At 43.3% G+C, this 14,622-nt stretch overlaps 1 protein-coding gene across 1 annotated transcript in view; it reads left to right on the plus strand.

Moving 5' to 3' along the window:
* The window catches only part of CAMK1D (calcium/calmodulin dependent protein kinase ID), a 352,953-nt gene that overhangs the window by 275,806 nt on the left and 62,525 nt on the right, over positions 1–14,622 (plus strand). Inside the window, exon 4 of the mRNA XM_054016595.1 lies at positions 7,999–8,137. Within this exon, the coding sequence (XP_053872570.1) occupies positions 7,999–8,137 (139 nt within the window). The remainder of the gene's footprint in view (positions 1–7,998; positions 8,138–14,622) is intronic.

Below are 14,622 nucleotides of genomic sequence, written 5' to 3' on the forward strand. Positions count from 1 at the left end.
ATGGAGGAGATGCAGCAGCCTTTTATAGGATTTATACCTCTACCCCGACATAACGCTGTCCTCAGGAGCCAAAAAATCTTACTGCATTACAGGTGAAACTGCGTTATATCGAACTTGCTTTGATCCACCGGAGTGTGCAGCCCCGCCCCCCCCGGAGCGCTGCTTTACCGCGTTATATCCAAATTAATGTTATATCGGGTTGCATTATATCAGGGTAGAGGTGTAGAAGTGGGTGGAATCCCCTTGGTTCTCCTGTGCAATATCACAGCAAGATGGAGTTTGGAGTCACATGGGCAAGTCACATATCCATGCACGACTCAGTCTTTACAGGTCGACGCCATTGTTTACATGTTAGTTTGAACATTCCCAGAAATTTCAGATGTGGATTGACATCTCCCAAAGTCCATTGTCCGTCAAGTGTTTCTTGATTGGACACTTACTGAGAATAATCCCTTCTCAAGAAGCTGACCAAATGCTTTACTGAGGCTACTTAGAATCAAAACACATTGATATACAAGTACATAGCCAATATTCATAACTTCAGCTACAAAAATGATACATCCATACAGATAGCATAATCATAATCAGCAAATTATAACCTTTCCATAGACACCTTACACGACAACCTTGGTACAATATTTGCTGCAAATATATAACAGTGGTTGCAACAGTGATCTATATGATCACAGGTTATGTCAGTAATGTCACACGGGCACAACTGAAACAGTCCTGAACTTGGTGGATTGAAAAGCAAACTTTCTCAAAGTTCACAGTGGGGATTTGTATCCTGCCCACTATTGTATAGATTCAAACTGTGATCTTGGAGCTAAGTCCAGATCTGGTGGTTTAGATCCAAGGATCTGGTTCGGCCTGTCTCTGTTTTTGGTGAACCTGAGTCAAGTTTTGAACAAACTGGTCAAGCTGTGGTTTCAGGTCGAAACCATGCAGGTTTTTTATCGGAAACCAGAAAAAAAGGTGATTTCAGCTGAATTTTACTTTGCTTCATTTGAAGCACATGAACAGAAATAACAAAATTGTTAAAGGGAACCTTCCACCTCCTTAACGAACCAAATGTCTAACAGCTCTATTTATAATATCTTCTGTTTGGACACTCTTCATCCTATAAAACCAGAGGCTCTGATTTGGATCTCATACCAGTTTTATATACCTGTCTGTCTGTATGGACTTCTATGGAGTTACTCTTTATTTACAATGGCAGAGAGGAGAATCAAGCCCAATTTACCACCAGATCATGAATATCCAGTTACTTGAGCCGTTATTATGTACAATAAACCCAAGCAATGGCAATCTGTGTCAATACAGTCTTACGGAACTACATATTACTCTAACCCAAATTGCCTGTTATTCCTTCTACCTACCCTTTTCACAAACTCAGAAAGTATACAGTATTAATCTGTTCGCTTTCCGATAACAGATTTTTAATAAGTCTTCCACTGTCAAGTGCATTCTATCTTATTGTTTTACTTTTAATTTGACTGTGCTGATATATATTAAGTTAGACCCTACTTTAATGTTCTCTTCTCTCATTATTTCTTTTGTGCATTTCTTATTATTTCAGTTGCTGTGTGCTAGCTCCATGGGGGTGGTGTGCATATAGCTCTATCATACGTATTTTCACCCATTTTTCTACTATTTCAACAATACCAATTTATTCTTATTTAATCTGAGGAGAAAAAAGAAAACAAAAACAGAGATTTGCAAGGACACAATCAAGATGGGATCATGTCTTTGGGTGATGTTGACCCTGGCCCAGGAGATCAATACAAATGTCTAAGCGCTATGCTGACTGGCTGTTAAGTTGATTTACCTCTTACCACTTAACTACATGACCTTATTACTGTCACCCTTGTCCTTCTTTTCCCTTCCCCCAGTATATTTTGAATTCTCACTTGTTTTGCCATGCCCACTCTTGCTCCATGGAATGAAGAGCTTATGATCCATGTCTTTTACTTGTTTTTCTGAGGCATCTACCATTTCTGCTAGGAAAATTAGTAATCTTGTCTTCCAACTGGCCAGGAACGCTGCAATGGATTATTTCCCAGTTGTGAGGAAAATGAGTTGCAATAGACCCAGGATACTAATAATAGAATAGCAGTAATATCCAGCTCTTCCATAGTGCTTTTCATCAGTAGATCTCAAAGTACTTTACAGAGGAGGTCAATATCATTTTCCCCATTTTACAGATCAGGAAACTGAGGCACTATGCGGTAAAGTGATTTACCCAAAGTCGCCAAGCAGGCTATACTGACTCTTAATCTGGTTTATTTAGTATAGACCTTTTGGAACAAATGTTAAGTGTCAAAAGCAAAGTTCAGCTTACAACCCACACATGTAGCACACCACTTCCAGAAAACGGCTCTTTGTTCAAACACTCAGCCAGACAGTATTACACAGTGTCTTGAAGCAGGGACAGTGGATCAAGGGAAAGGTACTTTTCCTAACAAGGGTGGTATTGTGATTGGCTCGGGAGTCAGGATCTGCTTCTATTCCTGGCTGTGTCACAAACTCTGTGTGATCTTGGGCAAGTCGTTTAATCACAGTGTCTGAGTTTCCTTAGCTGAAAAATGGGGATAATACTCATTCTGGCCTACCTCATTTGGGTGATCAGTGATTGTTGATCATTCCAGATGGAAGGTGCTATGGAAGTAGAAAGTATTAACTTTGTTATTTTTTATTTTTACTCAAACACGTCATTGTTAGTTGTATTAAATTCAGTACCACATCTGCCCTGGAACCAAAGGCCCACCTCCTGTCTGTGCAGATATTGGTACACATCCCTTTGCTATAATAGCTGAGTAGCTCACATCACCCGGTGTGAAACAGAGAAGAAGTATTAGACATTTTACAGATGGGTAACCAAGGCACAGAGAGAGATCACGTCTTGCACAAAGTCACATAGGAAGTCTGGGGCAGAATTAGCAGTTGAACTCCTGCTTTCTGAGTTCACAAGACCATTCTTTGTAGGGTGACCAGACAGCAAATGTGAAAAATCGGGACAGGGGGTGGGGGGTAATAGGAGCCTATAGAAGAAAAAGACCCCAAAATCGGGACTGTCCCTATAAAATCGGGACATCTGGTCACCCTAGTTCTTTGTCTCCTTTTAAAATAAATGGTCAGCAGTGACTCATCAGAATGTAGAGCGAACTGAACTGTAACAGGGCCAGACACAAGCCCCTTTTTGTTGAATATGCATCGGACACCCCTAGGCACTTGTTGTGTTAATGTTACTCCAGATTCCCATAACACCTGAGTCATTACCAGGATTAAACTGCCTTCAAGTAATCACGCTTGGCTGTTCCTGTCCAGCCATTTTCCTTGCACAGAGTCAAGATCAGAATCAGCGAAGGGAGAAAAATTGCCGCTGCTCCCAGTCCTTGTTGCGCCAACGTTTGGTAAAGTACATCCAGTCAGATTAGACAGTGACAGCTGTGAGGCAGAGACAGTCTACTCTCAGTCACACAGATTGACACAGTGATGAGAAATGTCTCCTTCCGTATCTGTCTGGCCAGGAAACTACATCCCCCTCCTCTAAGACAAGGACGTCGCTACACTGTCATCCTCCAGCTTCAGCTACTGCTACTCTTGCTACTTGAGGCTGAATGTAACTGCCTCAGAAAGTGGGAAATTTGTGCCACACCCACCGGCAGCTCATCCCAAAGACCAGTGCAAACACTGCAGGAGGGCTTCATGAACGCTTCATACGCCTAGGGCTCCCTGCTCACTTCAGAACAGAGTGCAAGGTCCTGGTCTCAATATAATGGGCTGAGTCTCAGCTACCGAAGAGTGTGCTCACCTTCCAAGACAGGGATGACTAGGGTTACCCTGCAGCCTCTATGCTCCTCCTCGCCCTGCAGCCTCTGCGCCTGCCGCCTGCCCTGCTCCCCCGCTCACCCGGCAGCCTCTGCCTGGTGGGGGTTTCGGACGCTCAGCAGCGACCGGGGCGGCGTGGGTCCCTGCAGCCGCAGCACACGCCACACTCCCCGCCCCTGCGCCGCAGCCTCCTTCCTGCCACCGCCAAGCACGTTCCCCGCTGGAAACAGCTCCCGCGGCGCCGGGGCCGCAGGAAGGGTCCCCCAGTGGCCGGGGGGTCCCCGCCCGCGAGGGAAGCCCGAGCCACCGGCTGGGCCCGGCCTCCCCGTGATCCTGTGGGCTCGGCTGGGGCGCGCGGTCCGCCCGGCCTGCGGGGGCAGCAACGGCCCCTCCGCCGCCTTCTGCGGCTGTGCCCCCCCACCCCCCCGCCCGAGCTCGCTACAGTGTCGCTGGGGCGGCTGGGCTGGGCTGCACTGCGGACCCGACCGGTCGTGCTGGGGCTGGGCGGACCCTGGCTTATACCTCCCTATTTCCCCGGACATGTCCGGCTTTTTGAAAATTCCCCCCGGACGGGGATTTGAGGACCAAAAAGTCGGACATGTCCGGGGAAATCTGGATGTATGGTAACCCTAGGGATGACACAGCTAGAGAGACCCAGGTTTAGACCATTATGTGCTGTAGGGCAGAACATACTTGGGGGCAGAACCTGTGGCTTTGAAGCTTCTTGTTTGAAGAGACAAGGCTTTGTCTATCCCAGGGCTTGTTGCACCAATATAGTTATGCCAATGTCGATGCACCATTGCAAACCCATAGTGTAGATACACTGCACCAGGATACAAAGTGTCTTGTGCCAGTGCACATTACCTTGGACTTGCAACACAGGTAACCCATGCAAGAGAGTAAAGGCTGCCATATGCCCCCTTTGGTCCCTGCATGATGCATACTTGGTGTCACAGTCACGTCCTGAATTAAGAGGGAATATCTATCTTGTGTGTCTGCATTTCAGCTCTGTTTTGCAATGCGTCATTCAATAGGCTGAAAATATATTCCGTGTGTTGAAAGTAAATTATAAACAGATTGAGCCTGGGTACAGTAGATCAACTGAACTAAATTCAAGTTAGAAGAGCTTTTGATTAAGAGATAAAGGACTTGTGGAGTGTGTGTGTGTGGGAAATCTCAAGTAGTTCTGATTAAAAATAGTAGGGAGTTATTCTCTCTGGGAGTAAGGGAGGAGAGAGACCTTGCACATAAAAGCACATGCTGTAAATCAGTGTCTAGTAAAGCAGTATATCTCAGGAATAAAAACCAAGGAACTGTGTGGAGTGCACAACAAAGCACACAGAGATTTCATAGGAAAACATGCTGTATTCAATCACATTAATTATGGCATGGACTAAATTTTCAGTGCAGTGAATCCAGAGGGTACAAGAGGGGTTGGGGAAAATATGAAAAGACAGGCAGTTAATAAAAGCCAGATTCAATAAAACGGTATCTGCCTTCTGCGGATGGAGAAATAGATTCTTTGCACAGCATTTAGGAGACTCTTCCATGGCAAGGAGAATGGAGTCTGGCTGGATTTTATATTGAATGTGGATCTAAAAGCCAAGGATTTGGGGCAGCATTCTGTGCGGTATTGACTAGCACCTGCCTGTCCATTGTATCTATTCACTTTTCATTATATAGCTCCTATTGTAGCAACCAGATAATCTTTATGTAGGAGGATTCCTATAGGGTGAGCATTCAGCCTTTGTGCAAATGAAATGCCCAGGATGGAGAGTGGACAAAAATCACCGCAATCCAGGGTGTGGAGCTGCATCACATCTCCTTTTCCGCAGCTGCAGCAGCCATAGGCTGTGGTACCTCCTTGCCACCTGGGCTAGATGTTATAGCCTCTAGAACTACATAATGGACCAGGAGCCCCTCACCCAACTTGCTGCCAACCTGCCCCTCTACTGCCACCTTCTGCATCAGTCTGTTTCTGTGGCCAGCACAGAGCCCCCTCTATGGTGCATAGGGAGTGCAGAGAGCCTCTGCATGACCATTGTGGATCCGGGCTTCCAGCCCTGATCTCAGTGTGGAAGTACAAAGATTAAGTGACACAGAGGGGACTCACATGGGGCCTGATCCATAGCTTATCCGAGCCAGTGAGAGCCTTTCCATTTATTTCAGTGGGCTTTGGACCAGGCCCTGAGTGAGTTTCACATCTGTTGAATAATTTCATCTTAGTTTCAATATTTCAGTGGCTCATTCAGTTTAGTTGCTTAGTAACTAATTGGTGGATTATTCAGTTTAAATGGCTATTTTCTCCTAGATTTCATTTCAGTTTCCAAGTTGAACATGTTAATTTCCAGGAGCAGCAGTCTCTTCTGTTTCAGCTCCTAACTTTCCTTAGGAAGTGATCTCAGAATCATTATTCAAACAGATTATTGCTTGGAGTGCCTGCAACTGAATTACCTAGTGTTTGTATAACGTAAAGCTCCCCCCACATGAGCATTTAATGACTCTATTATTTTTCCTTTATTAGGTTTGTTTTTAAAGAACATTTCAGTCTGTTATTTATTATATGTTAAGTGGTACAGCTTGCAGAAAACATATCGCATTAATTTTTTTTTTTTAATTTGTTTGCCTGCTAAAATAGAAATCTTTTATTTGTCCTGGTGGGGCAGTTAAAGTTTCTTGCTGACAGTTTTATGATTTCAATAGCTTAGTAAAGACCTACCTCTTTTTTTCACAGAAAGTTCCATTAAAAAGTTTAATGTGGCCCATTCTTTATGTAAGATGGGTGAAGGAGCATGTTATTTCTAGCAGAGCAGAAGAGAAGTGTAATGTAGTATAAGTATAATATTGGGATGGTTCCATTTTATTTTTCTCTTTGATTTATGGAACCCTTTCCCAGTCTGGGTTACCTGGTGGGGAACTGATCTCATAATCTTTGTTCTCTTGTTAATAACTGTGCTCTGCCAGTCAATCTGAGGCCAGGCTCGCCCAACAGTCTTGAAACATAAGCGTGTGTCTAGGTTGTGATATATGAACAAGTAGGAATGGGTAAAATGGTGAAGTCTCTGGAAGAGGCTGCCCTTTTCTTCTCCCCAGTAGGAATCCCAAAGCAGTAAAATGAATGAATGTGCTGCAGGTATCCGACACAATTACTGTATAAATCTCACACAGACGGGGAAGGAGAATAGAACCCTGCCTCCAGCTCCAAAAACACAAGTCTTTACCACTAAAGCATGAGTCAAGCTGCTGACAGTAGTAAGCCCCTTATAATCATCCTGGGCCAGCCACTAGACGGCGATGTCAGACTTTAACTTACACACACGAAGTGCATTACAGCTGGGCAGTATCAGAAATATTCCCTGTCCTTCCTCATCTACTCATGGATCTTGCTGGCCTAGGAAAGTGTAATTGCCCTGTGCTAGCTAGCCCTAGTGAGTCTGGCCCAATACTTTTTCTTTGGCCCTTGTCGAGACAGTATACTGGACTAGATGGGCCATTCTGTTATAGTAGGGTAGCCATGATGTTTTTTGTTTTATAATTATTACCTTATTGTTTTCAATCAACCTTTTTGTCCCATTAGGGTGGATTCAGTGTTAAAAGCAAACTGACCAGCTTCTGTGCTATGGGAAGCCCCCCAAGATCCTAATATTTGAGGCTTTTTCTACTTTATCTGAGCATCCCCATAGCACTAGACAATCACTTGCTTGAACTGAATCCGATTCTGTACTCTCATCTAGATTGACCAGATAGCAACTGTAAAAAAACGGGACAGGGGGTGGGGGATAATAGGCGCCTATATAAGAAAAAGTCCCCCAAAACAGTACTGTCCCTATAAAAACGAGACATCTGGTCACCCTACTGTCATTGGCCATCATTTAGGGTATATGTACATTGCTGACACGGAGCCTAGCTTTAGTCTAGCTAGCTTGGTTGCCAGCGCTGTGGAACTGGGGCTGTATCGGCTTCCATATGGGCTGTACGAGTCGTCCCAGAACCTTGGGTAATTATTCATGCACTGCGTCAGCAGCTTCACTGCTCCATGACCCGAGCTATCTAGATTAAAGCTAGCTTGGGTGCGTCTACCCAAGCTGCAGTCGGCCCCAGTGTAGACATACCTTTAGAGAGTTATAAGCACATCTTCACACTTCCATATTCCATGATGTTTTTCAGAGTGTCTGGAGGCGAGCTTTTCGACCGCATAGTAGAGAAAGGATTTTACACCGAGAAGGATGCAAGCACTCTGATACGGCAGGTCCTAGATGCTGTCTACTACCTGCACAGAATGGGCATTGTGCATCGAGATCTCAAGGTAAGGCCACTTACTTTACTTGTATCTCTAGATAGTATTAATGAGTGCTGGCCCAATTACCGCAAAGCCTAACTCACACTGTTCACGACTACTGTGGGACTACCACTTTGAGTAGAGAGTCATCCTTTGAGTGAGGCTTTGTATAATCCATACCCTCACTTATCTGAACAGCTGTCCTGTGTTTTATCTAGAGCAGTGTTTCTTTATCTTGTCTCATGAAGGGCCTTTTCCTGCCACCTTCAGCAACATTAGTGGTGAGTGGGATTACAGCAAATCTATCCTGGGGGAAAATGACTTCCGTTACATTAAGAATGTGAGCTCTTCTGGGCAGACGCATGTGTTTTTACTTCTGAAAAAGTGCCTTGCAAATTTACAGTGATGTATTAAATACTACATACTACTTATAATGATGAGGGATTTGTGACGGAATCCCTGGGTTACAACCTGGAACTATGGGACTGCGGTGCCCCCTTAACTCTCCAGCCTGGGCTGTCTCTCACAATGCCTTGCTAGTGACCAGCAGCAAACCCCTCCAGGCGCTGTTATCACTCAGCATAACCGCATGTGGAGCCCCACACCCAGCTAGATTGCATGAATGGTCCCTGAGCCACTCACAAATTACAGAGAAAGGCACAAGCCCATTCCCCCCGTCTCTCCAGTGGTGCATCCCAAAGCCATACCATCTTTCCCTGGTCAGAAGCCTGACCAGTGTAGGTTTATTAGACAGTCTGCCCCTCTGTCAATGTGGAGAAGACCTAAACAAGCCTTTGTAAATTAAGCTGAGATTGCTCAAGCACTTTAACCAAAACACACTGTTTTAGGTAAAATACAAAACATATTAACTACAGAAAGATAGATTTTAAGTGATTATAAGTGGTAGGCATAAAAGGTCAGAGATAGTTATCAAAGAAAATAAAAGGTAAACGCACATTCTAAATCTTAAACTTTATTACATTAGGTAGTATTTCAATCAAGCAGTTTTCTCACTCCACTGGATGTCTCCTCAATTGAAGTCTTTGTCTTTCCAGCATTCTTGATGCTTCCAGCATAGGTGGAGGATAAGAAAGGCCCAGGCATGATGCCACTGTCCTTATTTTATACCCTCAATCCACGTGACTGGAAAATATTAGCCCAGACTTGTCCTGGTTGGCCTTGCTGAGTCACGTGTTAAGCAACCCCCTGGTGTGGTCTTGTGCAACTGCCATTGAATTGTAAATCCCTTGAATACAATTCCCCTGCTGATTAATGGTCATTGAACATCCTCCTGGGAGTGGTTTGCCTCCTTTGTATGTCACTAGCAAACTTTCCACATATTTCAGTAACAACCATACAGCAAAATCCCATAACTTGATACACACAAATGATATACGTATTTGGACAGAATAATAGGTTTCAGCAGATCATGAACTTTCATATGATGTCTTACATGGCATGCTTTGTGTGCAATATATCATAATTATATGACAGGGTGAATATGGGGGTTCCAGGGTGCTGCTTTTAAATACAGAGTGTCAGAGGATTAATTGTTTGGAAAATGTTTACCAATTCCCCCTTTACGGTCATTCCATTTGAGCCAACGTTTTTGTAAGTGTTTCTGCACAAGTGATTCTTTTCTGAAGAACACGGGGTAATTGTATGATTTTGAGATTACTCTTTGTTCCTCGCTGTGCCCAGGTGTCATTATAGCAGAATCGCTCATCCCTTCTATTCAAATAATAGCATTATTTCTTCATTCTTTTCTCCGTCCATTTTGAATGCTGCCATTGAGATGATAAGCAGATATTTCTTTGTAAAGATGTAATGGTGTGCGTAGCTAGATAAAATCAGGACATTTAAGCTTGGGTACCCTGAACAATACAGTAGCAGAAGGCATATTTTTTTTAATAAAAGACAATAACTGAATATATACTCAGCATTGGGGTCACAAATTTTTCACTTAGTGTAGGATAAAAGTGAAAGAGCAAACTAATGTAGCTTGTAACAAAATATAGACTTACAAGAGAGAAAAGATGGTCTTGTGGTTAAAGCACTGACTTGAACTAAACTGCAATTTAAGTTAAGTTCCTGCCACTAGCTTAGTTTAGTTTCCCTGGGTCAATTGCTTAGTCTTTCCCAGCCTCAGTTCCCTATCTTTAATATGGGGATAAAAATTCCTTGTCTTCCAGGGTTATTGTGAGGCTAAGTTTAATTAACATTTGAAGAGCCTAGTGACTCTGGTGTTGGGAGCTATCTAAATACTTGGATAGGCAGAGGTTAGAGATGGAAAATGCGTCTTCATTTTGAGGTAGGATTCACTTTTCCTCTTAGGATATAGGACCTGTACTCTTTTACAGAGGCCAATGGATTTGTTGGCTATCAGAAGACTGAGGAAAAGTGCCAAGCCAACCAATCCGTTGTCAGTGACTTGGTGGGACTTTATAACCATCTCCTGTCCTCAGCTGTTGATACTCTGGCCTCTTCCCCTACGTTGTCCTCCCAGGTCACAAAAGGGGAATCCAACCTAAAGAGAAGCTGGGCAGTGTCACACTCTGATGGTAACAGAGTCATGAATGAAGCTTTATGTTTTACATGGGTGGTTTCATTTTTTATTCCAGTCTTGCAAAAGCAACTTGCTGCCGCAAATCTTTGTTGAGCAGATGGTAAGGACTGTACTGTGCCTCTCATTGCTTTGTCTTAACTTTGCATAAACATGGCAATGCTGAGTGGTGGTGATGTTGATTTTTCACATCTGATAAAAAGGGCCAGTTGGGGAGAAATGATAAAATAAAGACTTGTCCCAAAACACGTGGGTATGGCTGACAGACCAGAGTCCGATTTTAAAAATAACGCTCAGCATTGCTATTGCACAGGTTTTGTATGGGACAATGCACAAGAGTGGCTCTTCATGGCAGACAGAGTTGGCCCTGCTTTGGGTTAGCACCAGTACAGTCTTTATCTTCGTCTGTTCATTGGTTCTGCTTCTGGATCGTTACATATTGGTAAAGTTTTTGGACTTGTCTACATATAAACAGCTACAGTGAATACGCCACCTCTGCCAATGAGAGAGGTTCTCTCATTGTCTAGGTACTCCACCTCCCCAAGTGGCAGTAGCTGGGCGGGAATTCACCTGCTGCCCTAGCACTGTAAACAGGCCAGTCTGCCCCTTTAAGGGCCAGAGTACCAGGGAACAGCCAGCCCTGTTCTGGAGAGGAGCCCAGCAGGTAGTTGGTGAGAATCATCCAACCCAGCTGGACAGAATCTAGTGATTGGAGCTGGTGATTCCCAGCTACAGGATGTAAAGGTGGGCCCAACTCCATCAGGGAACCTGGGCCCAGCAGAGGGCTGGCAGTGCACTCTGTTGTGGCTGCCGCAGAAGGCTGCAAGTGGGCAAGCAGATCCTGTGGATTCCTAGGCTGGGAAGTTCCTGATGGAGGCCAGATGGTCCCACAATCAAGATTGAGATTGGGACTATTACTTTGTAACATCAATAATTAACTATTGCTATTATAATCATTATTTGTAGAGCACCACTTAACGGATGGGAAAGGCAGGTCTCTACCCCGAGAGATTCTGATCTAAATAACACAGCAAAGAATGACAATAAACAAAGGGTGGAGGACAGTGGTTTGAACAATAAAAGGTCCTGAGAGATTCTAATCAGTACAGACTCATCTTGTTAGCATCCTTTTTAATTAATCAGTTAATACGAAGGCTGTCAAGGGATTAAAAAAATTAATCGCGATTAATTGCACTGTTAAACAAGAATAGAATACCATTTATTTAAATATTTTTGGATGTTTTCTACATTTTCTAATATATTGATTTCAGTTAGAACACAGAATACAAAGTGTACAGTGTTCAATTTATATTTATTTTTTATTACAAGTATTTGCACTGTAAAAAACAAAAGAAATATTGAAGATTTTAGAAATTAAAATGTGTGCAATTCAAACTATTGTACCCCCTCTCTCACTGGTTGAAAAGCAGGACTGTAGGGAGAGAGGTGGGATTTCCTGTTTAATTTTTGAATTTTGAAATGTCAGCAGTATTTTGAAAGTCAGAAAATTTCAATCAGCTTCTAGTCAGGAAAGAAAGTGAGGAGGGAGCTCTGCGATGGAAGGGGTAGTGAAAGGAGTGAGGATGGAGGGGGGTGAAGAAAGGGAATGAGGCTGCTTGTAAGGGTGGTTGGAAAAGGAGGAAAACTTCATGAAAATATATATGAAATTTCATTTCTGTTTTTCATTGTACTTTTGCTGTCGTCAAAAATGTCTAAGCCATTCTAATGTGCAAGGTTAGGGAGGGTAGCAAGAGGTTACATAAGGTGTCATTTATGGTAATAGGAGACAAAGGAAGCAGCAAGGTGAGCCAAACTGGCACAGTTTGGGACCCAAGTGTGGGGCTAGAGACATGAGCCTGGTTCTGATCTCCCTTGCACCGAGGTAAATCAGGGGTAATTCCCACACAGCCAGATACCAATGTAAAACCAGCGTACGCGATGCAGGGTTGTCAAATGCATTTCATATGGTGGGCCTGATCCGATACCGTGCCACTTGGCATGGGCCACATTCAGCAAAAGTTATTAAAATAGAAATAGATAAAGAGAAACCATGTTGGTAATTTCATTTATTTTAGATTTTAGTGATCGCTACTGCTGCTCCCCCGATACCTGGTACCTCTTAGCTTGAACTAGTGCATCAACATTTGGAGCAAATGACTGGGCTGAGGCTATCTTGAGTATCGAGTTCAGGTGTGTGTTGCTTAGTTCAGAAAGTAGCTTAGATTTGTGGATATTTATAATGGAGAATACTTGTTCACACAAATACATGCTCCCAAACATGGAAAGAATTCTTGATGCAAAGGACTTCAGCCTGGAATAATTTGATCCAGATATTGGTAAACTTGGAAACACCCCAATATTGGAAAATTTGCCCTTCAGCAGTGTCACACTACACTTCATTAAGTTCCAGTTGGAGCTCCTCTAGTACATCGAGCACATTAACAGAAAAGGTTGTGCTGAAAATTGCAAACTCTTCCTCATAGTTCCTGAAGTCAGAGAATCATTCTTGAAATTCCTTTCTCAGTTCAGCAATTTTGCCCATGGTGTCATCACACTGAGTCCCAACAGTGTCACATCGTGATTTCAAGGCAGGTAAGTGTGCCAACTTACTCTGGGAAAGTTCCTTCTCCCACAGCTGAAGCTCAGTTTCAAAAGCGTGAATGTTGTCATAGGATTCTATCACTACTTGGCTGCCCTCCTTCGTTCTTGTGTTGAGCAAGTTCGAGTGCTCTGTAATATCCACCATGAAAGCCAGGTCTTGAAGCCATTCATTGACCTGTAATTCAGTGACGGCTTTTCCTTTCTGATCTCAGAACGCAATTCAAAAACGGGCAAAAAAATTACTAGGGGCATGGAACAACTTCCATATGAGGAGAGATTAATAAGACTGGGACTTTTCAGCTTGGAAAAGAGATGACTAAGCGGGGATATGATAGAGGTCTATAAAATAATGATTGGTGTAGAGAAAGTAAATAAGGGAGTGTTGTTTATTACTTCTCATAACACAAGAACTAGCAGTCACCAAATGACATTAATAGGCAGCAGGTTTAAAACAAACAAAAGGAAGTATTTCTTCACACAACGCACAGTCAACCCGTGGAACTCTTTGCCAGAGGATGTTGTGAAGTCCAAGACTATAACAGGTTTCAAAAAAGAACTAGATAAGCTCATGGAGGATAGGTCCATCAATGGCTATTAGGAAGGATGGGCAGGGATGGTGTCCCTAGCCTCTGTTTGCCAGAAGCTGGGACTGGGCGATAGGGGATGGATCACTTGATGTCATAACTGTTCTGTTCATTCCCTCTGGGGCACCTGGCATTGGCCACTGTCATAAGACAGGATATTGGGCTAGATGAACCTTTGGTCTGACCCAGTATGGCCGTTCTTATGTTCTTAAGGTGCTTCAATACAACTCTCCAATTTAGCCACTACAGTTTGATATGGCAGTCCACAATGAATGTCACATTCTTCCAACAGCAGGCTGAACTGATTAGAGACTTCTAGCTCGAATAAAATTTACATTTTTAACAGCCACATTCATCACATGATTCATTTCCAAAATTTTACTACAGAAAGGTTCTTAATGTAAAATAAAATGAAAACTGCTAAACTGTTGCTTGTGGTTGATAGTTTGCAATTAGGTCTTCAATTTTGTTGCAACTCCAGCTTTCTTACCTACTATTGAGGATGCCTTGTTTGTGGCCAGACTCAGAGCTCTTGTCCAGTCCACATCCAATTTGTTGAGAGCTTTCACCAAGTTGATAAAGAGATAATTTGCTGTTGTTGTGTCTACAATTCTACAAGCTCCTCTGCTTCACACACGCTCTCCATGAATTAACACTGCTAGTTGAGATGCGTCGTTTACATCTGTGCTTTCATCAATTGACGTTGAAAAAGCAGCAAAGTACTTTGCTTTGTCCTGCAGTTGACTATTCAGATTCTCAGCTAA

This window comes from Malaclemys terrapin, chromosome 1, assembly GCF_027887155.1.
Source record: "Malaclemys terrapin pileata isolate rMalTer1 chromosome 1, rMalTer1.hap1, whole genome shotgun sequence".
Taxonomy (NCBI): domain Eukaryota; kingdom Metazoa; phylum Chordata; order Testudines; family Emydidae; genus Malaclemys; species Malaclemys terrapin.